This window comes from Chiloscyllium plagiosum, chromosome 4, assembly GCF_004010195.1.
Source record: "Chiloscyllium plagiosum isolate BGI_BamShark_2017 chromosome 4, ASM401019v2, whole genome shotgun sequence".
Classification (NCBI taxonomy): Eukaryota; Metazoa; Chordata; class Chondrichthyes; order Orectolobiformes; family Hemiscylliidae; genus Chiloscyllium; species Chiloscyllium plagiosum.
In genome coordinates this window covers 98,498,993-98,526,966 of record NC_057713.1, presented here as the reverse complement: position 1 = coordinate 98,526,966, position 27,974 = coordinate 98,498,993, and the positions used below count along the sequence as shown (strand labels likewise).

The 27,974-nt window shown below is 42.5% G+C and overlaps 1 protein-coding gene across 6 annotated transcripts in view; it reads left to right on the top strand.

Moving 5' to 3' along the window:
* The window catches only part of col14a1a (collagen, type XIV, alpha 1a), a 225,881-nt gene that overhangs the window by 93,564 nt on the left and 104,343 nt on the right, over positions 1–27,974 (top strand). For 4 of the 6 annotated variants that reach the window (XM_043688688.1, XM_043688687.1, XM_043688691.1 and 1 more), the window contains exons 10-21: positions 10–170; positions 1,526–1,655; positions 3,157–3,302; positions 3,938–4,067; positions 5,948–6,087; positions 13,542–13,668; positions 13,824–13,963; positions 18,179–18,311; positions 19,340–19,399; positions 21,241–21,392; positions 24,386–24,515; positions 25,925–26,047. In XM_043688688.1, the coding sequence (XP_043544623.1) occupies positions 10–170; positions 1,526–1,655; positions 3,157–3,302; positions 3,938–4,067; positions 5,948–6,087; positions 13,542–13,668; positions 13,824–13,963; positions 18,179–18,311; positions 19,340–19,399; positions 21,241–21,392; positions 24,386–24,515; positions 25,925–26,047 (1,572 nt within the window). The remainder of the gene's footprint in view (positions 1–9; positions 171–1,525; positions 1,656–3,156; positions 3,303–3,937; positions 4,068–5,947; positions 6,088–13,541; positions 13,669–13,823; positions 13,964–18,178; positions 18,312–19,339; positions 19,400–21,240; positions 21,393–24,385; positions 24,516–25,924; positions 26,048–27,974) is intronic. The other 2 variants (XM_043688689.1, XM_043688690.1) reach the window with 1 other exon arrangement.

The following is a 27,974-nucleotide window of genomic DNA, read 5'->3' as shown; positions in this document are numbered from 1 at the left end:
AATCTTTAGAAGCAACTGGAAGTTTGAGCTCGAACCCAGTGGCACCTGCAAACCTTGTAATAACTGACGTAACAGCTCGGAGCTTCCGTGTCAGCTGGTCGCACGCACCTGGGAAAGTGGAAAAGTATCGTGTGGTTTATTACTCTACCACAGCAGGTCAGCCCGAAGAGGTACATCAGTGTTCATTCTAATCAAAAATAAATACATGTAAAGTTTTACCAAACATCATTGCATGTATAAAAGCAAAATGCTACCGATGATTCTGAAGGAAAGGAGAGAAAGGTTTGGAAATACTCAACTGGTCAGGCATCATCTGTAGTGAGAACAACTGGGTTAACGGTCAGAAATTTCCCCTGGGCCTTGGGAATCTGACATCAGAGCCATATAAAGGCCCTGAGCCTAATCTTGAGGTCAAGGCACACCCTGGGGCAGAAGTCAAATTTTCTATCCCCTTGTTCATTGCCCTCCAACTTGGGATGACTGTCAGTTTCTGTGGCTGGAGGGTCCAAGGAGCAGATCTTGGCACTGTTTGGCCAACAGCCCCACCAGGAGAGATGGACAATACTGAGAGACAAAGGTGAACACAAGGATAAGTCAGGATGGAGGGTACTGAAACCTTTTAAAATTTAAACAGGCCTACTGTTGCTATGGTGATCAGAGTGGAGGGCAAACCCTTTACAGGAATACTTCTGGCTGAGTCTCTGGCCTTTTCTTTTTCCCTGTGGCTTGGTCATTTGCCAAGGAAGTGAGACATCAATGGGTCTCTGGCCAGCCACTGGAAGACTGGTCCAAGTTGTTGTTGCCTACTTCTGAAATCATTTGGCAGTGGACACTGTTCTGATGCCAGGGAAATGCTAGTGATTTTTCTTCATAATATCTGTAAGTGAGAACCTTAATTCTTTTCCAATTGGCTATTTACCTATGTGCAATGGGTTGTTGATTCCCACCTCTGGTTTTTATATTTTCCATCAGCCTGTCTGGACTTATGACACATCTCTATGGCTGACACAACTTGAGTCCAGACCTTCTGGTCCAGAGGTAGGGAATTTATTACCGGACCCAAGAAGCAGACATGTTAATGAGCACAGTCCCTTACCCATTCAGTATCAATTGCTCTTAATCATTAGAGCATTCACATATGCACACACCATTATTCACACACCATTGACTTGCACTTGCATGTTGGACCTTTCAGTACTCATTTTCAGGACACCAACATCATAAAAAAAGCACCAATTATAATTTTCATATTCCTGTTTTTGGAAATTGCTATTTGCAAATTGGCCAAAATTCCTACATTATAAGAAGAGCTACACTCTTGTTCAGATGTTGTGAAAGGTGCTGTAGAAGTGCAATTCTCTTTCTGTTAGTATAATTTTTCGCAACAGAGTGTAAGAGAACCTACTAGATGCAGAAACATTCTTTGTGCTAAAGCTCATAAATTATCTGGCTTTGAACTGATTCCAGCTAGCCTGTGTCATAACTAACTCTGAAAGATGAGAAATGCAAGTCCTTTTCTCTGTAGGTGGTTGTGGACGGAACAGAATCAACAGCTGTCATTCAGAATCTGATGTCCCTGACGGAGTATCAGCTCGCGGTATTTGCCATCTATGAGAAGGCAGCCAGTGAAGGTTTACGTGGGGTCGTCACCACATGTGAGTAGCATGCAGCTTAGTCCCAATCTTGTGGTTAAACTGGAGTATCCAAATTCTCCAGGAATGTCCCAGAGCATTCATGTCGAGAAGATTAATGTTCAAGACACTGCCAGAAAATTCAGTGAGATGTTAAAAATATCAATTGTTGCTTTCCATTTTCTTCATTTTATTTTATATTATTAATTAAAGTAATATCACAGGTGGGGAAATGCTATTTAACCAATGGGTTGTACGGTGGCTTATTATTAGCACTGCTGCCTCACAGCACCAGGGACCTGGGTTCGATTCCAGCCTAGGGTGACTGTCTGTGTGGAGTTTGCACATTCTCTCCTTGTCTGTGAGGGTTCCTCCCACAGTACAAAGATGTGCAGGCTAGGTGGATTGTCATGTCCCAGGATGTGCAGACTAGATGGATTAGTTGTGGTAAATGTAGGATTACAGAGATTGGGTAGCAGATGTGAGTCAGGGTGGGATGCTGTTTGGAGGGGCAGTGCAGACCCGATGGGCTGAATGGCATCTATCTGCACTATAGGGATTCTCTGATTCTTAACAGGGACCAACATGGTTGAGGTGTGTCGTTATGTGATTACAGTGTCAAGGTTTGTGTCCAAAGCAGTCAATGACCCTGGCTTAAGCATCAACTCTGACATTTGTGATTTGAGAGCCAGTTGTGCTTGGAATGCAGACACATTGCAGAAAGCAAGTTGAAATGAAAAGTACAGACAGTGCAAAAGAATGGTTTTGCTGATGCTTGGAGGCGGGGATTTTGGCAGAATCCTTTGCAAGTACAATCTGAAGCAAGAGCACAGTAAATGTTGAATAATGCTTTGTTGTATTGCTCTCTGTAGGTTCAGACAGAAGTTTATTAAATAGGATATAGTTTATCAACTTAGCTACCATTCCAGTCCAAGGCTTGCTTTAAGGTCAGGCTTATAATAACCTCTGATACCAAAAACTAGAGAATCAGGGGATTAATTCCACACAAGCTGTGAATAGAGATAAGTAGTGTGTGGGAGTTTGTTATGAGGCACTGTCTCACTTTATAATCGAATGGATTTTATTAAATTTGAGTCTTAAACTCTCCACCAGTAACTTAGTATTCACTGTGCCGAAGCTTTTGTTGAATGTGGATGGGTTTGGGGGATGTGGGGGTGCAGGGTTTGCACGTGGCAGTGGGTAGGTTCATAGCCAGAGGCAATACCTTCTCCAGTGCCTACATGTCCCATTTATCATATGGTGACCAGAACTGCACAGCTCTCCAAGTGCAGGCTAACCAAGATTTGACACAGGTTAAGAAAATCTTCCCTAGTTTTCATTTCTACCTCTCTGGAAATAACACCCGTGCTTGGTTGGCCTTCTTTAGGCCTCACTAACTTGTAGCTCAGCTTTAACTGACAGGAGTTAAGGTACAGCCATAATCTAACTGAATGGCGGAACAGGCTCAAAGGGCTGAATGGCCTATTCCTACCCTGTGAACAGCCATTTGTCTCTCTTGTTCCAGTGGCGCTACCTGCAGCTGCGGATTTGGATATCTACGATGTGACTCACAGCAGCATGAGAGTCAAATGGGAACCTGCTCCGACTGCTACAGGTTACATGATCCTTTATGCTGCACTCACTGGGGGAGAGACAGCTGATGAAAAAGAGGTACACGTTTTCATTATCTGTTCAATGTTTAATCCAACTGGGCTGCTACCATCCAAACTGCGCAGATAATTGCATTTGCAATTTCACAAACACTTCACCAATTTTCTATTAAAAGAAGAATTCACTCTTTTATCACCTAATATGGAAGATACAATGCAGTTCATTTACTAGCAGGAAGATATAATTTTCTAGGTCTTTTCAGTTTAATGAAGGGATGAGTTTGGACTCCTGAGAGGAGTTATCTGTTTAACAGGGAGTGTGCTGAACTATCAGAGGTCTTGGCGTTGGGTGAGAGGCTCTGTTTATCCTGTAAGTTGTAAATACAGGATTCCATGGCTGCTATTTTGAAGATGAGCAGTGGAAGCTTGTAGGGTTGTAGAGGAAAGAACAGTGGGAGTGGTATCAATTGGATAGCTCTTTCAAAGAGCTAGTACAGGCATGATGGACGAAGCAGCCGTTTCCTGTGCCATTTCATTCTGTGACTCTAGATCAGCCGTGGGCTTCCAGGAATAAAGGTTGCAAATTCTTAAAATTGCCCTCGTCTGTTGAACTCAGTTTGTGGAACCTGTCTTTTATGTTAACAGTGATCTGATCAGAAATACGATTGAGAAATCAGCTTGTATTTTCCACTGTAGGTAAAAGTGGCCGATTCAGTCACAGACGTAGAACTGGAGGGATTGACCCCAAACACTGAATATACAGTGACAGTGTATGCCTTGTATGGTGATGAAGCAAGTGACCCACTGACTGGACAAGAAACAACATGTAAGTCTTGCCTGTGCTTTTGCTAGTTTATATTCCTGCTGGACAAAATGCTAAAGTAAAGCTTCATCTTTATGGGTTACATCAAGAAATGTGCATTTCATAAAATCATACAGCACAAAGTGGCCATTGGGCACATTACTTTAATCTGAGCAGTGTTTACTGAGTAATAGGTGAACTACCTTAGTGGCTGGTAATAGCTCCACACTCAAAATGACAGACCACTTTCTTTATGGTCTTTGTGGGGCTCTTGTTAATTGGGAATAGTATGCACAGTTCACGGATTGCATCCTGTTTGGCACACAGTCTAAATTCTGGACATTCATGCTTATCTTTAGAAATTGAGGTTTGAGTTGTTATTATTTTTTGTTATCATTTCATAACAATTGTGGGGAGAGAATGGGATAGCAGTAATGTTACGAGACTAATAATACCAAGTCCAGGCTAATGTCCTGGGGACTCGGGTTTAACCTTACCATGGCAACCAATGGAATTTTCAATTCAGTTAATAAATCTAGACTACAAATTAATAATGACAACTATCATCAATTATAAAAACCCTTTGGGCTGACTAATACCCTTGAACTGAAAATGTGTTGCTGGAAAAGCGCAGCAGGTCAGGCAGCATCCAGGGAACAGGAGAATCGACGTTTCGGGCATAAGCCCTTCTTCAGGAATGAGGAAAGTTTGTCCAGCAGGCTAAGATAAAAGGTAGGGAGGAGGGACTTGGGGGAGGGGTGTCGGAAATGTGATAGGTGGAAAGAGGTCAAGGTGAGGGTGATAGGTCAGACTGGGGTGGGGGCGGAGAGGTCAGGAAGAAGATTGCAGGTTAGGAAGGCGGTGCTGAATTCGATGGATTTGACTGAGACAAGGTGAGGGGAGGGGAAATGAGGAAACTGGTGAAATCCGAGTTCATCCCTTGTGGTTGGAGGGTTCCTAGGCGGAAGATGAGGCGCTCTTCCTCCAGCCGTCGTTTTGTTGTGGTCTGGCAATGGAGGAGTCCAAAGACCTGCATATCCTTGGTGGAGTGGGAGGGGGAGTTGAAGTGTTGAGCCACAGGGTGGTTGGGTTGGTTGGTCCAGGTATCCCAGAGGTGTTCTCTGAAACGCTCCGCAAGTAGCCGGCCTGTCTCCCCAATATAGAGGAGGCCACATCGGGTGCAGAGGATGCCCTTGAAGGAAATCTGCCATCCATATGTGGTCTGAGCTACACATGACTCCAGACCCACAGCTACATAGTTGATTAACTGCCTCCTAACGTTGCCGAGCAAGCTAATGAGGGATGGGCAACAAGTTCTGATCATGTCAGTGACAACCACATCTTATGGAACAGTGAAGAAACATAGCAAGGTGCTTCAAAGGAGCATTATCAGACAAATTCTGATGGTGAGCAACATAAGGAGATATTAGGACTAAAGCTTGACCAAAGAGATTGATTTTAAAGTATATCTTCGAGGAGGAAAGCAGAGGCATGGAAACATTTAAGGATAGGAATTCCAGAGCTTGGGTTTAGATAGTTGAATACATTGCTGCCAATGGTAGAGGAGAAATATGGGATGTTTAGAGGTTAAAATTGTAGGAGTGCACATGCCTCAGAAGACTGTAGGGCTGGAGGACATTTCAGAGTTAGGGCAACAGCAATCCTGTGGAAATATTTGAAACTAAGGATTAGAATTTTCAAAGTGAATGTTTCCCTGTCTAGGAACACATGTAGGCCAGGGGCTAGGATTAGTAAAATGTTTATTTACAGATCATGTGTAATCTTATAAGATGCACATTATTTTCATTGTGGAAAACATGTAGTAAAAAAAAAGATTTGCAAACTCTTTCTTACATTGTTTGTGAGCATACCTAAAAATAAATCTTTTTTAAAAATTTTTTCAGTGCCACACAGTCCTCCTCGAAACCTGGAATTCTCAGAAATCGGGCACAGCACTGCCAGGGTCACCTGGGAAGCAGCTTCAAAGAAAGTTAATGGATATCGAATCATGTACGTGAAAACCGACGGTGCAACAATAAACGAGGTACGTGCATGAATCATTTACTGAACGCATGGTTAATGGGGAGAATGAGAAGACAAATTTACTGTTAATATTCTTTAAAACTGCTGTTGTTTTGACTTGTTTTTTCCCCAAAGTTCCAAAACAATGCAACAGCATACAAAACAGTAATTGCTGCTCCTGGAATTCGAGGAAGTCACCTCCAACACCTAAAATACCTCAAAGGGGCAGCCTGTTACAGGACGGGAAAGGTTTCTGGCTGTAAAAGGCTGCTCCTTTTTTGATGTATTTTAGGTGTTGGAATTCCAGGAGCAGCAATTATTGTTTTATATGCTGGTGCATTGTTTTGGTTCTTCGGAGAAATAAAAAGTCAAAACAATGGCACTTTTAAAAGGGAGAGGAACAGAGAAAGGCAGCACATGGTGAGGTCAGTGCAGAAGAGAGATATAGTTTAGGTTAGATTACTTACAGATTACTTAGAGTGTGGAAACAGGCCCTTCAGCCCAACAAGTCCACACCGCCCCGCCGAAGCGCAACCCACCCATACCCCTACATTTACCCCTTACCTAACACTACGGGCAATTTAGCATGGCCAATTCACCTGGCCTGCACATTTTTGGACTGTGGGAGGAAACTGGAGCACCCGGAGGAAACCCACGCAAACACGGGGAGAATGTGCAAACTTCACACAGTCAGTCGCCTGAGGCGGGAATTGAACCCAGGTCTCTGGCGCTGTGAGGCAGCAGTGCTAACCACTGTGCCACCATGATAGAGAGAACCCACATTGTTAACTGACACAGCAGTGAACCTGCGCAGTTACTGCCTTTGCTGTTGAATCATGTATCGCTGGACGTCAGAGTGCATCTGGGAAAATCAGTTAACAATGAAAGTCACAATTGATCTTGGAGGGACCTGTTTGGAGAGGTCACAGCACAGAAACAGATAAGTAAATAGTTTTAAGTATTGTCTTGGGCAGTCTGCAGTTGTGAACAGAGTGGGTTCTTTCTTGATTATATGTTTTATTGAGATATGTCTCTTGATTAAACTTAAAAAAAAGGCCATAAGTATTAAGTTAGCCTGGAGCAATGTTTTGTAGAGGAATAAGATGAGGCTATTTTCTAGGTGTGCAGATTGGAAAAAGCACAAATGGCTCTAAGTAGAGTGATATGCTCTTCTTGTTAGATGTGGGAGTTTAGGGAGAGTTTTCATGCTACTGAGGATTATATCTGCAAGAGATCGATTGTGTTTGAGGACTCTCTAGTCAGAGGCACAGACAGACATTTCTGTGGCCAGCAGCGAAAAATCAGTGGTTTGCTGCTTTCCTGGTGAATGGATAAAAGATGTCTCAGAGAGGGTGCAGAATGTTCTCAAGGGGGAGAGGGACCAACAGGAGGTCACTGTACACATTGGAACCAATGACATGGGAAGGGAAAAGGTTGAAATTCTGAAGGGAGAATACAGAGAGTCAGGCAGGAATTGAGAGTAGTAATATCTGGATTACTCCCGGTGCTATGACCTTTAGTGAGGGTAGGAATAGGAGGATAGAGCAGATGAATGCATGGCTGAGGAGCTGGCATATGGGAGAAGGATTTGGATCATTGGAATCTATTCTAGGGTAGAAGTGACCTGTACAAGAAGGACGGATTGCACCTACATTGCAAGGGGACTAATATACTGGCAGGGAGATTTGCTAGAGCCATGCGGGAGGATATAAACTAGTAAGGTGGGAGGGTGAGACCCAGGGAGATACTGAGGAAAGAGATCAATCTGAGACTGGTAAAGTTGAGAACATAAGCAAGTTATTCAGGGCAGGCAGTGACATAGCAGAGAACAAGGTAGGACTGATAAATTAAACTGCATTTATTTCAATGCAAGGGGCCTAACAGGGAAGGCAGATGAATTCAGGGCATGGTTAGGAACATAGGACTGGGATATCATAGCAATTACAGAAACATGGCTCAGGGATAGACAGGACTGGCAGCTTAATGTTCCAGAATACAAATGTTACAGGAAGGATAGAAAGGGAGGCAAGAAAAGAGGGGGAGTGGTGTTTTTGATAAGGGATAGCATTACAGCTGTACTGAGGGAAGATATTCCCAGAAGTTATTTAGGTGGAACTGAGAAATAAGAAAGGGATGATCACTTTATTGGGATTGTATTATAGACCCTCTAATAGTCAGCGGGAAAGTAAGAAACAAATTTGAAAGGAGATCTCAGTTATCTGTAAGAATAATAGGTGGTTATGGAAGGGGATTGTAACTTTCCAAACATAGACTGGGGCTGCCATAGTGTTAAGGGTTTAGATGGAGAGGAATTTAAGTGTGTGCAACAAAATTCTCTGATTCATTATGTGAATTTTCCTACTAAAGAAGGAGCAAAACCTGACTGACTCTTGGGAAATAAGGCAGGGCAAGTGACTGAGGTGTCAGTGGGGGAGCACTTTGGGGCCAGTGACCATAATTCTATTAGATTTAAAATAGTGATGGAAAAGGATAGACCAGATCTAAATGTTGAAGTTCTAAATTGGAGAAAAGCTAATTTTGACGGTATGAGACAAGAACTTTCAAAGGCTGATTGGGGGTAGATGTTCGCAGGTAAAGGGACGGCTGGAAAATGGGAAGCCTTCAAAAATGAGATAATGAGAGTCTAGAGACAGTATATCCCTGATAGGTTGAAGGGAAAGGCTGGTAGGTGTAGGGAATGCTGGATGACCAGACAAATTGAGGTTTTGGTTAAGAAAAAGAAAGAAGTATATGTAAGGTATAGACAGGATAGATCGAGTGAATCCTTAGAAGAGTATAAAGGCAGTAGGAGTATACTTAAGAAGGAAATCAGGAGGGCAAAAAGGGAACATGAGATAGCTTTGGCAAATAGGGTTAAGGAGAATCCAAAGAGTTTTTATAAATACATTAAGGACAAAAGGGTAACTAAGGAGAGAATAGGGCCCCTCAAAGATCAGCAAGGCGGCCTTTGTGTGGAGACCCAGAAGATGGGGCAGATACTAAATGAGTATTTTGCATCAGTGTTTACTGTGGAGAAGGACATGGAAGATATATAATGTGGGGAAATAGATGGTGACATCTTGAAAAATATCCGAATTACATAGGAGGAAGTGCTGGATGTCTTGAAACACATATAAGTGGATAACTCCCCAGGACCTGATCAGGTGTACCCTAGAACTCTGTGGGAAGCGAGGGAAGTGATTGCTGGGCCTCTTGCTGAGATATTTGTATCATCAATAGTCATAGGTGAAGTGCCGGAAGACTGGAGGTTGGCTAACATGCTGCCACTATTTAAGAAAGGTGGTAAGGACAAACCAGGGAACTATAGACCAGTGAGCCTGACGTCGGTGGTGGGCAAGTTGTTGGAGGGAATCCTGAGGGACAGGATGTACATGTATTTGGAAAGGCAAGGACTGATTAGGGATAGTCAACATGGCTTTGTCCATGGAAGATCATGTCTTACAAACTGGACTGAGATTATTGAAGAAGTAACAAAGAGGATTGATGAGGGCAGAGTCATGGACATGATCTATATGGACTTCAACAAGGCGTTCAACAGGGTTTCCCATGGGAGATTAGTTAGCAAGGTTAGATCTCATGGAATACAGAGAGAACTAGCCATTTGCATACAGAACTGGCTCAACGGTAGAAGACAGAGGGTGGTGGTGGAGGGTTGTTTTTCAGACTGGAGGCTTGTGACCAGTGGGTGCCACAAGGATCGGTGCTGGGTCCAATATTTTTCGTCATTTACATAAATGATTTGGATGTGAGCTTAAGAGGGATAATTAGTAAGTTTGCAGATGACATCAAAATTGGAGGTGTAGTGGACAGTGAAGAAGGTGACCTCGGATTACAATGGGATCTCGATCAGATGAGCCAATGGTTGAGGAGTGGCAGATGGAGTTTAATTTAGATAAATGGGAGGTGCTGCATTTTGGGAAAGCAAATCTTTGCAGGACTTAATGGTAAGGTCCTAGGGAATGTTGCTGAACAAAGTGACTTGGAGTGCAGGTTCATAGCTTCTTGAAAGTAGAGTTGCAGGTAGATAGGATAGTGAAGAAGGTGCCTGGTATGCTTTACTTTATTGATCAGAGTATTGAGTACAGCAGTTGGGAGGTTATATTGCCAGTGTACAGGACATTGTTTAGGCCACTGTTGGAATATTGTGTGCAATTCTCTTCTCCTTCCTATCGGAAAGATGTTGTGAAACGTGAAAGGGTTCAGAAAAGGTTTACAGGAATGTTGCCCGGGTTGGAGGATTTGAGCTATAGGAAAAGGTTGAATAGGCTGGGGCTATTTTCTCTGGAGCATTGAAGGCTGAGGGGTGACCTTACAGAGGTTTATAAAGTCATGAGGGGCATGGATAAGGTAAATAGACAAAGTCTTTTCCCTGAGGTGGGGGAGTGGGCATAGGTTTAGGGTGAGAGGAGAAGGATATAAAAGAGGGGTAACTTTTTCACGCAGAGGGTGGTGTGTGTGTGGAATGGGCTGCCAGAGGAAGTGGTGGAGGCTAATACAATTGCAACATTTAAAAGGCATCTGGATGGATATATGAATAGGAGGGGTATGGGCCAGTGCTGGCAGTTGGGACTAGATTGGGTTGGGATATCTGGTCGGCATGGACCGAAGGGTCTGTTTCTGTGCTATACATCTCTATGACTCTAAGACAGGCTGGGGAGGGGAATTAGTGACTCTGTTCCTGTGAACTACAAATTGGTGAAGAGGGCTACAAAGCTGTCTGTTTTGTTTGTATGATTGAAAAAATACCTAACTGGTTTATTCTTCTCTCTTTATGGCAGTGAAAGCGATACCTAGCTTGGGCCCATAAGTGACTCCAGTGTCTTAGTCAATGTGGTTGATTCCATCTAACCATAAGACATTGGAGCAGAAATTAAGCCATTTGGCCCATTGAGTCTGCTCCTCCATTCAATCACAGCTGATAGGTTTTTCAACCCCATTTTCCCACGTTCTCCCTATAACCTTTGATTCCCCCTGGCAAACAAGAACTTATCTATCTCTGATTTAAATATACTCAATGACCTGGCCTCCACAGCCCTTTGTGGTAATGAACTCCACAGATTCATTACTCTCTGGCTAAAGAAGTTTCTCCTTAGCTCCGTTCTAAAAGATCTTCCCATTAGTCAAAGGCTGTATCCTTGGGTCCTCGTCTCTCCTGCCAATGAAACCATCTTCCCAGTGTTTACTGTATCCAGGCTGTTCAATATTCTGTAAGTTTCAATCAGAATCCCCTTCTCCTTCTGCACTCCATCGAGCATTGTCCCAGAGTTCTCAAACATTCCTCGTATGCTCAAACTTTCATTCCTGGGATCATTCTTGTGAACCACTTCTGGACCCGCTCCAACGCCAATATATCCTTCCTGAGGTATGGGGCCAAAGATTGCTCACAATACTCTAAATTGGTCTGTCCAGAGACTTCTAAAGCATCAGGAGTACATCCCTGCTTTTATATTCTAGTCCTCTCGAGATAAATGAGAACATTCCTAACTACTGACTCAACCTGCAAGTTTACCTTAAGGGAATCCTGGACTCTGACTCCCAAAGCCCTTTGCACTGCAGATTTCTGAATTTTCTCCCCATTTAGAAAATAGTCCATGCCTCCATTCTCCCTACCAATGTGCATGACCTCACACTTACTCATTGTATTTCATCTGCCACGTCTTAGCCCATTCTCCTAACCTGTCTAAATCTTTCTGCAGCCTCTCTGCCTCCTCAATGCTACCTGCACCTCCACCTATCTTTGTATCATCTGTAAACCTAGCCAGAATGCCTTCAGTTCCTTCATCCAGATCATTAATGCATGAAGTGAAAAGTTGTGGTTCCAACACTGACCCTCGTGGACCACCACTGATCACCGGCTTCCATCCTGAGAAGGACCCTTTTATCACCATTCTCTGCCTTCTGCCAGACAGCCAAGCTTCTATCCATACTAGTACCTTGCCTCTAACACCATGGGCCCTTTTCTTACTCAGCAGCCTCCTGTGTGGCACTTTATCAAAGGCCTTTTGGAAGTCCAAATTGATAACATCCATTGGCTCTCCTTGGTCTAACCTGCTCGTTAACTCCTCAAAGAATTCTAATTCTTGAACACCCCTCATGAACGTTTCTTTGTTGAATGGTGATAAATGCTGGCCAAATCTGTACCACTCATGTCCCGAGAAAATGCTTTTTGAAAAAAAATGTAGTGGTCATATTTTGCAAGTTTAATACAATACCTTGGCATTTTGTCAGTTGTACAAGGTAATGACTCTGAAAGGGTTAATGTTGAAATTGCAATGAGCTCCACCCAATCTGATGACATCATACAGTTTGGGGTGTGGTAAAGAGGAGTCTGAGGATCCTGAGGGAACAGATATGTCATCATTCTCTCCTAATTGTCTTCAATATTACGTGTAACTAGCCAACGTCACCTCTATGTATTGATATTATGCAATAAACTCCTCTTATTAAGACTTGCTAGTTGACCAGCCTCTACCACAGTTAGCTAGTAAGCCCTTAGTCCCAGTCCAGAAAAGAAGATTTATGGTCTTGAGGCACAGATGTAGTGTTTCAACCAGATACAAGGCCCACTGCCCTGGAGGTGTCACAACATATCTGAATCAGGTTGATTGAAATAGTTGAGAAAGAAAATTGGTCCAGTTATCTGGTAGTGGTAGGTCTTGTGTATAACAACCTTTCGTCTCCCTGCAGCTCAAAGATGAATCATCTATGAGCCTGTCTGAGCAAGCTGGGAATAGTTCTGTAGGCCCACCTCATCACTTTCCAATGTTGCTGTAGTAGCCACCTTATAAGGGTACATGACTAGATCACAGGAATAAACCCTTTAGCTTCAGTATGTCGTTGTGATTTACATTGAGGCATTGTAAACACCCCCACCCCGTGACTTAACAGAGGATGAAGGATGATCCAATGTTGAAACTGTGGCAAGTCTGCACAAACCACAGAGCATTCCCACAACCATTACTACTAAGAACTTTCTCTGAATGGCCTCTGTTCACTTAATGACACCAGTAACCCCAATAACCAACTTGTGGCACTGAAAGAAAAGTCAGATTTTCAAACTTGCTCTACAAAGGAATACAGAAATCCTTGAAACAGTGCAATAAAGAGATTGGGCTTACAATAACTAAGTGAATTGAAAAGCTTGGAGAAAATAATGAATTTATATAAAATGAACAGCGCATAAACAGGCCATTCAGCCTAACTGGCTCATGCAAGTACTTATGCTGCACATAAAGCCTCCTCTTAATATGTTTCATCCCACACTGTCAGTATATTCTTCAATTCATTTCTCCATCATGTGCCTTTCTAGCTTCCCCATAAATGTATTTATATTATTCATGACAACACTTCTTTGGTAGAAAGATCCATATTCTTACCACTCCTGAGGTAAGGAAGTTTCTCTCAAATTCCCTGTTGGATTTATTGATAACTATGTTATATCCATGGCCTCCCTAGGATGAAGTTGAAGGGTCAACGACAATTTTCTTAAGTAACCTGACATCGCTTACAGAATATACAGTTGCTGTTTTCTCCGTTTACGATGAGGGGCAGTCAGATCCTCTCACAGGCAGTTTTACCACAAGTAAGCAAACATCTTCTCAGCGAACATTGTTGCTCCGGCTCTCGTTCACATTGTATTGTAAGTTAATGGTTTAATAGAAAACATTGCTGCTACAGAATGCACTTCATATGTTCATATTTTTGCTACTCTTTTGTTTTAATCCTTGTCCACTGCAGAGAAAGTTCCAAAGCCCTTGGACTTAACAATCAGCGATGTTTCTACAGATGAGTTCAAAGTTAGTTGGAAGCATTCTGCTGATGACGTTACTTTATATCGATTGGCTTGCACCCCCCTGAGTGGGGAGGAGGCGAAAGAGGTAAGGCACAATTCACCTCGAAGCAGAAATGGTGTAGGAATTAAATCTGAAATTAGATCTGATCATTCTGTGCAACTCTGAATCTTTGAATTCATGCAGTCACAATTTATGAATGATTTTAAAAACTCAACAAAATCTTCCTCTAGATATTTATTGTAGCAAAGTTATAAATCCATTGTGTTGTGATGACATTCATGATTTAGCTCTACCCAATGAACAAGGAACATTTCATCCTTGTGTCTTCTGGAAAGCACCAAAGCAAATACATCACGGCCAAACTGGTCAGAGGAGGTATTCTTCTGAATTGTCACATGAAGTCGAATTTTGTGAATAATATAAATGTAATTTTAAACACACAAAAAACAGAAAGTGCTGGAGAAACTCAGCAGGTCTCGCAGCATCTGTGCAGAGAAAACAGAGTTAATGTTTCGAGTTTTGTGACTGATCTTTGGAACAGTTCTGAGTTCTGACGAAGGGTCACTGAACTTGAAACTTTAACTCTGTTTTCTTTCCAAAGATGCTGCCAGACCGGCTGAGTTTCTCCAGCAATTTTTGTTTGTGAGTTTCAGATCTACAGCATCTGCAGTTTTGTTTTATTTTATTATATCATTACATTGAACTCTTGTCTCTTATTTTTAATTGAACATTTGAAATATTTCTACTCCATCTTTTAATGATCCCATGGATGTAGATATCCAATTAGGTAATTGGGTCATTTCATAGTTTTCACTCCTGTTCAAACAACAAAATAAATCCAAATAATGCTGAATTACCTCTTCTCAAGCAGATTTATGATTTTAGAAGGGTTTCTAATGTTTAGAATTTATTGGAAAGAGTTCTCCTGAATTCTTTAGTGAATCTGATTTGCAATCCTCTTTAGGTAGGAGACTTTAGCTACACTCTTTCCTGTGACTGGTGAACTGTGGTCCATTGGGTAGCACTCCTACTTCTGAGTGAAAAGGTTTTGAGTTCAAGTCTTGCTTCTAAAGACTTGACTGTGAAATCTAAGCCAACTCTTCAATGCAATACTTTGTAGAGTATTGTTGTAGGTGCTGTATTTTGGATGGAATGTTAAACAAAATTCTGTCTCCTCTCTGACAATTTGAAGCAGAACAGGAGGTTTCTCCCCAGTGTTCTGGTCAATAATTATCCACAATCCAAGTCTCTAAAACCTTCACATTGCTAATTGAGGAACTTAGCTCTTGCATTTCCAACTCTAATAATTTCCTGCACTTAACATTGACTGCACTTCCAAAAGCACATAGTTGGTTGTGAAGTACTTTGGAGCATTCTGAGATACTGATAGATTCAAGAAGAAATGCAAATTCATCCTTTCATAAACAGATTTAGGAAGATATTCCCAGTTCCGGACATTCTCAAACTATGAATATTGGGGAGGGTAATCTTGACTTTGTGTGATAATGTCACATAAGAGCAGCAAGGGCACAGAATAGACTCTGGATGTCCACTGTAGCTCGGCAGCAACACAACTGATGGAGCTGGTTGGTTTCTAAAGTACATTGATGCTAAACTGGGTCTGCGGCAGGTGGTGAGGAAAGAGGAGAAAGCATACTTAATCTCATTTTTACTAATTTGCATCTGTCAACGTTAGTGTCATTAAGAGTGACCACAGCACAGTCCTTTTGTAGATCACCCTCCATTGTGTTGTGTGGCATCATCACCGTGCAGACTTTGAACAGATCTAGCAACTCAAGAAGGGGCATCCATGAGGCGCTGCAAAATTGGACTCCAGCACATTCTGCAATGTCATGACTTGGCATAACCCCCACTCAGCCATTACCTTCAAGCCAGGGGATCAACCCTGGTTCAATGGAGAATGTAGGAGGGCATGCCAGGAGCAGCACCAGGCATACCTGAAGATGAGGTGTGAAACTGCCTAACAGGACTAGATTAGATTAGATTAGATTAGATTACATTACAGTGTGGAAACAGGCCCTTCGGCCCAACAAGTCCACACCGACCCGCCGAAGTGAAACCCACCCATACCCCTACATTTACCCCTTACCTAACACTACGGGCAATTTAGCATGGCCAATTCACCTGACCCTGCACATCTTTTGGACTGTGGGAGGAAACCGGAGCACCCGGAGGAAACCCACGCAGACACGGGGAGAACGTGCAAACTCCACACAGTCAGTCGCCTGAGGCGGGAATTGAACCCGGGTCTCAGGCGCTGTGAGGCAGCAGTGCTAACCACTGTGCCACCGTGCCGCCCACAACTTGCGTGCCAAACAGCATAAGTAGCAAGTGATAGAGTTAGGCAATTCCACAACCAATAGATCACTAAGCTCTTCAGTCTGGCCACATCCAGTCATGAATGAGGGTTGACAAATACGCAACTCACTGGGGGCGGAGGCTTGACAAATATCCCTTAGTCAGTGATGGAAGAGCTCAAACCATCAATGCAAAAGACAACACTGAAGCATTTGCAGCAACCTTCAGTCAGAAGTGCCGAGTGAAATATCCATCTCGGCCTCATCCAAGACAATTCATTTCACTCCAAGTGATATCAAGAAATAGTTAGAGGCACTGGTTACTGTAAAGGCTATTGGTCCTGACCCCATTCTGGCAATAATACTAAAAACTTGTGATCTTGAACTTGCCGCTCCTCTAGCCAAGCCATTCAACTAGCTACAACACTGGCATCTACCCAAAATTGTGAAAAATCGCCCAGGTATATCCTGTCCATAAAAGCAGGACAAATCTAACCCGGCCCAGTTTCCACCCCATCAGTCCACTGTTATCATCAGTAAAGAGTGGGAAGGTGTCATCGACAATGTTACCAAGCAGCACCTGCTCAGCAATAACCTGCTCAGCGGCACCCAGTTTAGGTTACACCAGGACCACTCAGCTCACCACATTACAGCCTTGGTTCAAACTTGGACAAAAGAGCTGAATTCCAGAGGTGAAGTGAAAGTGACTGCCTTTAACATCAAAGCTACATTCGACTGAGTCTGGTATCTAGGAGTCCTAGCCAAACAGGAACTAGTGGATATCATGGGGCAAACTCTCTGCTGGTTGGAGTCATACCTGGCACATAGGTGGTGGTAGGAGGTCAGTCATCTCAGCTCCAGGGCAGGAGTTCTTCAGTGTAGTGACCTAGGGTCATCCATCTTCAGCTGCTGCTTCAATGACCGTTTTTCTATCATAACATTAGAAGTGGGAATGTTTAACAATGATTGCGCAATGTTTGACACTATTTGTGACTCCTCAGATACTGAAGCAGTCCATGTCCAAATGCAATGAAATCTGGACAAGTGGTAAGTTAGATTTGTGCCAAACAAATGCCAGGCAGTGACCATCTCCAATGGGAGACAATCTAAGCCTTGACATTCAATGATGTTGTCATCACCAAGTTCCTGTCCCATCAACACCCTAGGGGTTACTATTGACCAGAAACTCAACTGAACTTGCTATAAAAATATAATGGTTGCAAGAGCAGGTCAGAGGCTAGGAATACTGCAGTGTGACTCACCACTAGACTCCCCAAAGCCTGTCCATCATCTATAAGGCACAAGTCAGGAATGTGATGGAATATTCTGCACTTGCCTGGACAGGTGAAGTTCCAAGGACACCATGCAGAACAAGACATCCTGCTTGATTGGCGCCACATCCACGAGATGTACTGCAGAAATTTGCCAAATGTCCTGAGACAGCACCTTCCAAACCCATGATCAGTTCCATCCAGAAGGACAAACACAACAGATACATGGGAACACCAGCACCACCACAACCTGCAGTTTCACCTCCAGGTCACGACACATATATTGCCATTTCTTCAACGTTGCATCAAAATCCTGAAATTACCTCCCGAATAGCATTGTGGGTCAGCCCTTGGACTGCAAAGGTTCAAGAAGGCAGCTCACTGCTATCTTCTCAAAGACAACTAGGGATGGGCAATAAATCCTGGCCAGCCAGCAACGCCTACGTCTCATAAGAGAATATTAAAAAAGCCAAGAGGGAAACGTAAATGGACAAAATGACTTCCCTTGTCCATGAAGTAATCTACATAATTTCTGATCACTAAACTAATTGGAGGAAAATCTACAGAGACCCTTTTAGCGGACATGTAAACTGATTTTCTGAATTCCTTCATACTCTTTAGTATTCAGTGTATTAACAATGAATCTTTGTCTTTCTAATGAATAGATGTTTAGTAATGAATGAATCGTACTGGAAACTTTTATTTTGCAGTTTGTTTTGAGTGGGGATGTAGACACAATTGTTCTCGACGATTTATTGCCTGGGACAGAGTATGAGGTTTCTCTCTCTGCGATTTACAGTGATGAGACAGAAAGTGATGTCGTGGCTGTACTGGAGACAACACGTAAGATGACACATTTGGAAGTTACCTGCTCAATTTGCTTAAATTGTAAACTCTCTATGTAAAACAATAGCTTTGGTTGTGCTCTGATCTCCTAAAATCTCACCAAGAATGATGGCTGCATAATTTCAACAGCAGCAAGTTGTATTTATATAGCACCTTTAACATAGTAAAAGCAGCCCAAGCCACATTGTGAAACAAAATTTGACACTGAGCCACATGAATAGATGTAAGAACAAGTGACTACAATGTGGTCAAAGCGATAGGTTTTAAGGAACATTTTAAAGGGGAAGTGAGAGTTGAAGAGTTTTAGGGAGGGGATTTCAGAGGAATTGGGCAAATTAGCAATAGGTACAACCACTGACAGTGGAACAATAGAAATTGATGAATTGCCAGAGATCAGAATTAGATCAGTGCAGAGACCTTGGAGAGTAGTAGGGCAGGACGATGTAACAGAGCTAGAAAAGGGTGTGACCATTGAAGGATCAGAATATCAGGCCAATAATTTTAATATTGAGGCATTGCCATTGTTGACTAAACTAAGGCAGTAAACAGTGTGGTTTATGGGTGAACAGGACTTGGTATGAGTTGGGACACGTGCAGTAGATTTTCGGATGACCTAAAATTATGGCAAGTGAGCAATGAGAAATTAGAATTAGTGAAGTCTGGAGAACAGAATGGTGAAGACCTTTCCCATGTACTTAGATTTGATGCAACCTTTGAGGTCAGTGTCCAGTGTCCTTGGGCTCTCTGTAGTTATTTTGCTTGTTTCAATGGAGCAAGTTGGAAAAATAAATTGGTTATGTCCCATTAGGAGAATATACACAAGGCCTAAGTTTTCTGAGTTTATTGAATTAATCTCAGTGCTGCTATATATCTTATTTAAAATGCTAGCATAAATACATTGTTTGTGTTTGTAAAGGTTTTATGTTTTACATGTATAGTGCTAACCTTTAAGGTAAGATGTATATTTATTAGTTTATCCAGGCTGGTGTCATGTGGTTTAGAATTAATTTTCACTGTAATTACAGTTCAGCAGATAATCACAACAACAGCAGCTACAACAACAACTCAGAGACCTACTACAGCAGGTTTGTGAATATCAGTGGTAAGAACATTTATAGGCTAAAACAAAAACTACTTATATTTCCAAACAAAATTAAACATTTCCTTGTATTTAATAAACTCGCTTCTTATTAATCACCTCCTCAGTGAAATTGACACAGGTAACTAAATGTTTCTCCATGAGCGGTAGAGAGTTCCACATTCTCACATCTCTCTTGGTAAAATAGTTCTCCTGAATTACCTGTTGGATTTATTAGTGACCCGCTCATATCATTGAGATATTTCTCTCATGTTCTACATCACGGCGCAGTCCTATAAGTGACTCTCTCACTTTTACGAACCAGGATATGTCTTCACTGGCCCAGTAGTGGATGGGTTGTGAGCTCACAGCTTAAACTGAATAACCCCATTTCTGGTATTGTTTCTTACTGGAATGGGTATAAATTCTGGCTGCCTGTAGCCAGCATCATTAAATCAAAGAATGGTCACACCACTGAAGAGGTAATTTTCCTGAGTTTGACCTGACTGCCTGCAAGATCAACTCATCTAGCCCCACCACCAAGTACCCACCCTCCTACACCCTTTCCTTGTGGTCCTGCCATTTTGTTTTCCTTCAGATAATTATCTAATCATATTGATAAAGACTTGCCATAAAGTGCTAAGTTGATGTATTTATCAGTAACCAATCAACATGTTTGAAGGATAACAAGAACAGTTTTGGTCTCCTCGCTTAGAGGGATTAATTTTCACTTTCACTGATTCGGATCACTAGACTGATTCCTGGGATTTGGGGTTTAGTTATAAGGAAACGGTGGGCCCATTCTTGTTGGAGTTTAGGAGAATGAAAGGTGATCTTACTGAAACATTCTGTGGGGTGGGGGTGGGAGGGTGGACAAGACAGATGCTGGGAAGATATTTATACTCATGGAGTAATCTGGAACAAAGTAGGGAGGAATTGCTTATCACAGAGGATGGTTAGACTTTGGAATTTATTTACCTCAGCGACCAATGGAAACTGGGAAATTGAATATATTCAAGACTAGGTAGGTCAATTTTGCTGGACAAGGGTTATGAGTGACAGGCAGGAAAGGGGACTTAGACATCAATCAGGTTAGCTATAATTGTATTGAATGGAGTAGAAGGCTTGATGAGCCAGATAGCCTGCTCCTCCTGCTTATGGTGTGGAAATTAATGTGAACTGCATTTTTCAGCATCTGTTTCAAAATGATAGCAAATTACAAACAAGCTAATGCAACTAATCTTTGGACAGGCTACACAGTAAAAGAACAGAACCCAATGTCAGGTTCCAGTTCCAAGTCTCATTTTTTTTTTGAAAATGTCTAAAGAGCTAATGATTTTAATTTGAGAATTATTTTTCTGATTCATAAATTCCAGAATCCTAGAATCCCTACAGCATGGAAACAGGCCCTTCAGCCCAACAAGTCCACTTGTCCTCTGACAAGTAACCCAAACAGACCCATTCCCTTAATGTATTATCCTACATTTACCCCTGACTAATGCACCTCACCTACTCATTCCTGAACACGATGGGCAATTTAGCATGGTCAATTCACCTAACCTGCACATCTTTGGATTGTGGGAGGAAACCGGAGCACCGAGAGGAAACCCACACAGACAAGGGGAGAATGTGCAAACTCCACACCAACAGTCGCCTGAGGCTGGAATTGAACCTGGGTCTCTGATGCTGTGAGGCAGCAATGCTAGCCACTGAGCCACCATGCCACCCCTTGTACTTGCAGTTATTAAATCATTTAAAAAGCAAAGTTAAAATTTTAATTATGTAAATGTGCAAATGTTGTCAGGTAATTGTGCTGATTTTCAATTTGTTGTGATTCTTTGGATCCAGTTATTCGATCTGGAATAAGAAATCTAGATGTGGGTGATGAAACCACGTTTAGCCTACATGTGTCCTGGGACCCAGCTGATTCCCTTGTTACACAGTACAGAGTGTCCTATGTATCTCTAAAAGGAGACCGCGCAGAAGAAGCGGTAAGCATGGTCTGTATAAGTCTTTACATATTTTGTTAGGAATGGGAGTGTCATTATGAATGGCTGCATGAAAGGTAAATTCCAATTGAAAAATGGGGGTGGAGGGGAGCTTACCTTTACTGTCCATCCAGTGTTGCTCTTCACATTTCAAGTGTTAACTGATTATCTGCCTTACCTCTCAACCTCTACCTCAACACTGTGAAAACTTTTTTCCTTTTATGACTCCATTTTGAGACTTGATTCATTGTTGTGACACGAGAGTGAGAACTCTGAGAGTGGGAGTATAGCTGTTATAATGGGACCAGAGCTCAGAGAGTGGAAGTATAGCTGTTGTAATGGAGTAGTGCTCAGAGAGTGGACAGGTGTTATAATGGTGCCAGAGCTTGGTGAGTGGGAGTACAGATGTTATAATGGGGTAGTGCTCAGTGAGTGGGAATACAGCTGTTATAATGGGGTCAGGGCTCAGTGATTGGGAATACAGCTGTTATAATGGGGTAGTGCTCAGTGAGTGGGAATACAGCTGTTATAATGGGGTCGGGGCTCAGTGAGTGGGAGTATAGCTGTTACAATGGGGTAGTGCTCAGTGAGTGGGAATACAGCTGTTATAATGGGGTCAGGGCTCAGTGATTGAGAATACAGCTGTTATAATGTGGTAGTGCTCAGTGAATGGGAGTACAGCTGTTATAATGGGGCCAGGGCTCAGTGAGTGGGCGTACAGCTGTTATAATGGGGTAGTGCTCAGTGAGTGGGAATATAGATGCAATAATGGAGCCAGGGCTCAGTGAGTGGGATTACAGCTGTTATAATGGGGTAGTGCTCAGTGAGTGGGAGTACAGCTGTTATAATGGTGTCAGGGCTCAGTGATTGGGAATACAGCTGTTATAATGGGGTCAGGGCTCAGTGATTGGGAATACAGCTGTTATAATGGTGTCAGGGCTCAGTGATTGGGAATACAGCTGTTATAATGGGGCCAGGGCTCAGTGATTGGGAATACAGCTGTTATAATGGTGTCAGGGCTCAGTGATTGGGAATACAGCTGCTTTAATGGTGTCAGGGCTCAGTGATTGGGAATACAGCTGTTATAATGGGGTCAGGACTCAGTGGCAGCCATTGCTGCCGCTGAGAGTGTCACTCCAAAATTCCAGTTTGTACTTGGCATATTAACTCACACTTTGGGATGCCCTCCTCTCCCTGTTCTACCGTGGTCTTACCTGAAAGCTGACAAAACCCATCAACGAGTTGTTTGGGTTTAATATGTTAATATGCATTTTAACACAGTGCAGAATGCAATAGACCTTTTGTGTTTATTTGTAAGTTAAGGAGACCCATGTTTCATGACATAGTTTGTAACTGTACACTTAGATGTTCTTAATGATGTAACCGTTTTATTATTTTATGCTTTTATTTTAATGATTGCTCCTGTTACAACTTGTTGTTATTTGTTTTCTTTATATTGTTACCATAATGTCATTAATGACTATTAATAACCATCCAACTATAAAGATGAGCTGAGAACCTCCAGATTATAATGAGCCGGGTGATCATTTTCATTCAATATTTAACTTTGAGTGCCAAAAGGAAAGTGAACTCATTGTTTATTTGGTTGATTAAGTGGGGACGGTGACTGAGATATTATTGGAGCTTCATACTGATGTAAAATGAATTTGGTTAGTGAGATTAAAAAAAAGATGATTTTTGGCACTTCCATTGCTTACTAATATGTTATAAAACTGAGAAATAAATACATTTTTAACAGGCTGTTAAAAATTTGTGCTTTTTTCCAACGCTAGTCTTTTTTCTCGTCAGGCATCAACTCTACATTTGGCACCAATGTTGCTGTTTTAATCTCTGATGATATCGATCAAATGAGCTGGCAGACCATAAATAAATCAACACTACATAAATGCATGTGCAGTGCTGAATTAAAATCTGGTCAGAATTAAAATCTTGTCTGCTTCCATTCCTATCTATGCAATTGTAGCCAGAGTATTTCCTGCAATAACCCCTCTTCTTACTCTGGCACAGTTAGTTCTGGTGTCCACACCTATTTCTCATCTATTTGTTGAACTGCAGGGTCTTGGATGAAAACACAGTCAGGTTCCACGTGTACACTGTCAACACTAAGGTCAGCTTCACTACCACCTATTTTGAGTTGACCCTGTTAGACTGTTCGGCCAACATCTAAATCTTGGATGAGCTGCAATTTTCTTCAGTTCAGTGTTAGGAAGGCTGAAACCATTGTCTTCAGCCCCATTACAATTCTCTTCTTACGCTAACCATAGTCTTACGTTGAACCAGACTGTTTGCAACTTCAGAGGTACCATAAGACAAAGGAGCAGATGTAAACCAGCTTTTTTGTGATTAATGGACAACACTACCAAGCCCATTTTCTGTCCATTTCATCACCTTTAGTCACCTTCCTGTATTATTGCAAATAATGCTGAGATCCTCATTCTTCACATTGTTGTGAAGTTAACTGTTGCAGTGATATCCTGGCTGTATTCCTATCTTGAGCTCATTCAAAACTTTACTGCCTGTGTCCTAGCTCATTTACCCATTTGTGCTCAGTCCAGTTTAGCAACTTTTTATCTTACTCTCATGTTGAAATTCCTTTGATGCCTTACTCTCTTTGTAACCTTCTCCAGCTTACAACCCTCTTCGATCTATGCTCCAAATCTGTCCTTCTGCTGTGCTTTTGATAACTGCACCATCAGCTACCTAAATCATAGACGCTAGAATTCTCTCCTTCAACTTTTCCATGTTCTCTCTTTCTTCATCAAAGAAGCTCCTCAAAAATCTACCTCATTCTTTTGTCCACCTGTCCTAGTATCTCCTCCTTTGGCTTGAAGTCCCTACTTTTGTTTGTCTGATTTATGCTCCTGTGAAGTGTCTTGGGATGCTTTACCACACTAAGATGCAATATAAACGTAGTTTTTTTTTGTTACTGTATGTTGTGATGTGCAATGCACCAACTGATTTTATTGATAACCTATTTTACTCAGGTGATGGTTCCTGGAAGGCAAAATGACCTCGTGCTCCAGCCTCTACTCTCAGACACTTGGTATAAAATTTCTGTGACACCACTCTACGTTGATGGAGAGGGCACTGCTCTCACTGTCAGTGGCAAGACGTGTAAGTGGAGTATTCAGTTTATGTCATTTTACTGATCTTATTAAATGGTGCAGCAGGCTTTGGGGCCCGATGACCCACGCCTGTCCCACATCTGAAGTTCAAATACATTGAATAGTGACTCTCGGTGCAACAAAAATGCACGTCCTTTCTTCATCCATGAGGTATGAAGGTATGTGACTTACACTTATTGCTCACCCTTAATTGTACCTGAGAAGATGATGCTGACTCTCTGTGTTAATGACCAAGTGGGTAGTAATTGACCCCGGCCCACCCCCCACTGACATGTACCTCATAATATTTGACAGCTGGGTATGGTGCCCATTGGCAACTGCTGTTAAGTCTGTTGATACACTTAACTGCTCAATTGACCATGAGGTAGCATTCTCTCACCATCTGCACTGCCAGAAAATTCTGAGCAGCAGCAGGAGGGGCAGAGTAGCAGAGTGCTTAAGGCTGTTTTTGAGCGGGCTTCTTTGAAAAGATTGAAAAGAAGGGGATGCACAAAGGGTGCCCTCTGAGGAATGGGGCAGACCCAACAATATATCAGCCCACCACTTCCTTCCTCAACACTTCCTTGCCCCCTTACCTTCCTCTCTGACCCTTTCCTGCTCTAATATCCTGGACATGTCTGTCTGTGGGATCCATGGCCCCCTCTCCCTGTGCTTCATGATGCCCACTGCAAAGGTCTCCCAGTCCCGACTGGGACTGCTATCTGATTGGCTGTCAAGCTCTATAGGGCATGACTAGCTCCCATTGTGGGGGCGGTGGTGCTGCCCTCTGAACCTGTCTGGCCCATGGCCCTTAGATTCACCGCTGCAAGAAAGTTATTCTGCTCGGAACCAAATTCCATTCTGCTGGTCCCTCTCTCCCATCTTGTAAAATCCAACCCTGTATTTCTGGATTGTTATTCTAGGCCTCTGGATAACTCACTCGGTAAAATAGCCATACACGATAAACAGCCTTAATCTCTGAGGAATTGTTAACCTGTGACCTATGCTCAATTCTGACTTGACTTTCCCTTATCCTGTTGTACCTTTGGCTCCATGTTCCATTTAGAAAAAGGAAAAGTGAGTGTGAGAAACAAAGATCAAAATATAAAAGAGAGAAAGAAATATAGGATAACAACAAAGGTAGAAACTGGAAGAACGGTCCTTCTTCTTTGAAATAGTAAAATGGAGTCTCAGTTTGGCATCTGGTCTGACTGATGCTACCTGTGGCATTGTAGCATTCCCTCAATGCTGCAGTGGGTGTGTCAGCCTGGATCTTAATACTCAAAGTTTGGCAGTGGGATTTGAGCCCACAACCTTCTTATTAAATGAGCAGTAACGCATTCAAATTAATTGGATTAAAACAGTTTGATCATTTGAAAGTACATTAGATTTATTTATGTTAATTACTTTTTGTTGTAGTGCCACTCTCTGGACCAACTAACCTGCGTGTCTCGGAGGAATGGTATAATCGTTTCCGAATTAGATGGGACCCTCCTCCAACAGCGACAATGGGTTACAGAGTGGTTTACACTTCTGCCTCAGGTATGACACCCATATTATTGAAACAGAGATACCCCTGTTCTCTGCTGTATTATTTATTTTCATTACAAAAGCTCTTGATTCCATCAGTATTTGCACTGATAATGTTTAAACACCAAAGGTTGAGTTTTCCCATTTGGTTTTGGTAAAATGTTTCTGTCACTGAGATTCATGGTTAATGGTCAGTCCATGTCAACTTTACTCTCCCAATCTTCCACACATCAGCTCATTAACTGTGGAGCGGGCCTGAACAGTGTCCAGCTCATGGGGTCATGCTGGTGAAGAGGTGGAAGTGTGCGATGGTGCTGGGATTTCCATTTCATGCTACAAGCACAATCCTTAATACCCAAGCTCCACAACACTCCAGATGCTGCAGGTGATGAGCTGCCCTTTGCCCTTTGCACCTGCCACCTTTGTAAGTGAGTGAATGGGGCAGAAAGTGAAGCTGTTTCACAGGCAGTGACCCAGCAGTGCTGGTGGATGGGGTGGTTGAAAGAAATGCAGTGCTGTTTCCACTGAAGGCTGCAGATGCAGCCAGTCCAGATGGAGATCCTGATCTGGGTCAATCTGGTGACCAAGGTCAAACACAAATCCCAGCAATATTGAAAGAAGATTTTAGTGATCTTCTGCACTTCACAGGAGTAAGTGCCACCATCTTCTCCCTGCTACCTCATACTTACAGAGCCACTATTCACTATACCTCTGCATCTTACCAAGGGTCACAGAATGCAACTCTCTCAAATCATGTTCACTCAACATCCTCCCAGATGACTAACCCTTCCTGCCCTGTGTGCCTCTGACTCTGTTACTGCGGACACAGCACCATTTCTCCTGCCCCTCCATTATTACCAGTGCCTCTCCACCCACTCCCATCATACTCACACTCTGAATTTGTGTCATTTCCATAAAAATGTTTCATAATTGGACAGAAAGGACACCGACCAGTGAAGGATGGCAGACATTGGGCTCCTGGTCCCATGTGAAGAAAATATTGGAATTGACTGGAGAGAGAGAGTGTCTGCCAGTGTAGGGATATGAACATTTTTGTAAGTAACTGACCCATGAGCTAGATGGTCTTGTGCTGCTATCCCATTCAAACCAGCACTGACTCAATCTGAGCAAGCTCTTGCACAAAGTTCCCTTTCTTCAACCATTGGGGCTATATTCTAGATTGAGAGTGAAAGATTTTTAATCATTAAAGGAATCAAAGTGGTGGTGAGGATTGCCAAAGCAGCCATGATCTCATTGAATGGCAGGGCAGACTCAATGGACTGAAAGGCCTACTTCTGGTTCTGCATCTTTTGATTCATTATAAATCATCTTGCACTGTTGTTAATTTATGTTCACTCGCACTCCCAAAATGTCCGTTCTGGTTTCTTTGTTGCTGTTGGACTGGTGAAGTTGCAAGCATTTTTATGTTGAGCAGACATCTTCAGTATGAAAGAAGTTTTAATGGCCAAGAATTGCTTATCCCTCGCAAGCAACAGACTCCTCGATTGCAAACAGCATCAGATGTTATGGATCCTTGAACTGTCATGTTTATGTGAATAACATTCATGATCGAAGCAATTTGCAGTGTTTGCCCTACACAGATCATTCACACTTACATCCATCCTGTGTGAGAGGATAGAATCGGTGATGAGTACATGCATCTCTGCTGTCGACTTTTCATTCCATCGATCAACCTTTCAAGGGAGGGCACTACCATTGCATCCTGGGACTGTGTACAGAGGGCAGTTCACATTACCACTGTTCCTCTTAGCACATTGGCCTGCAAAGAGAAGCTGCATAAAGTGCTGTCAGTTGCATGATAATCCCTGTCCTATGGGAGACTCGAGCATTTCAGGACAATTTAGGAGTATAAACATGTTCTGAAACATTGAATGATAACTAATATGGGAACATTAAAAAGAGTCTTATGATTGCCCCT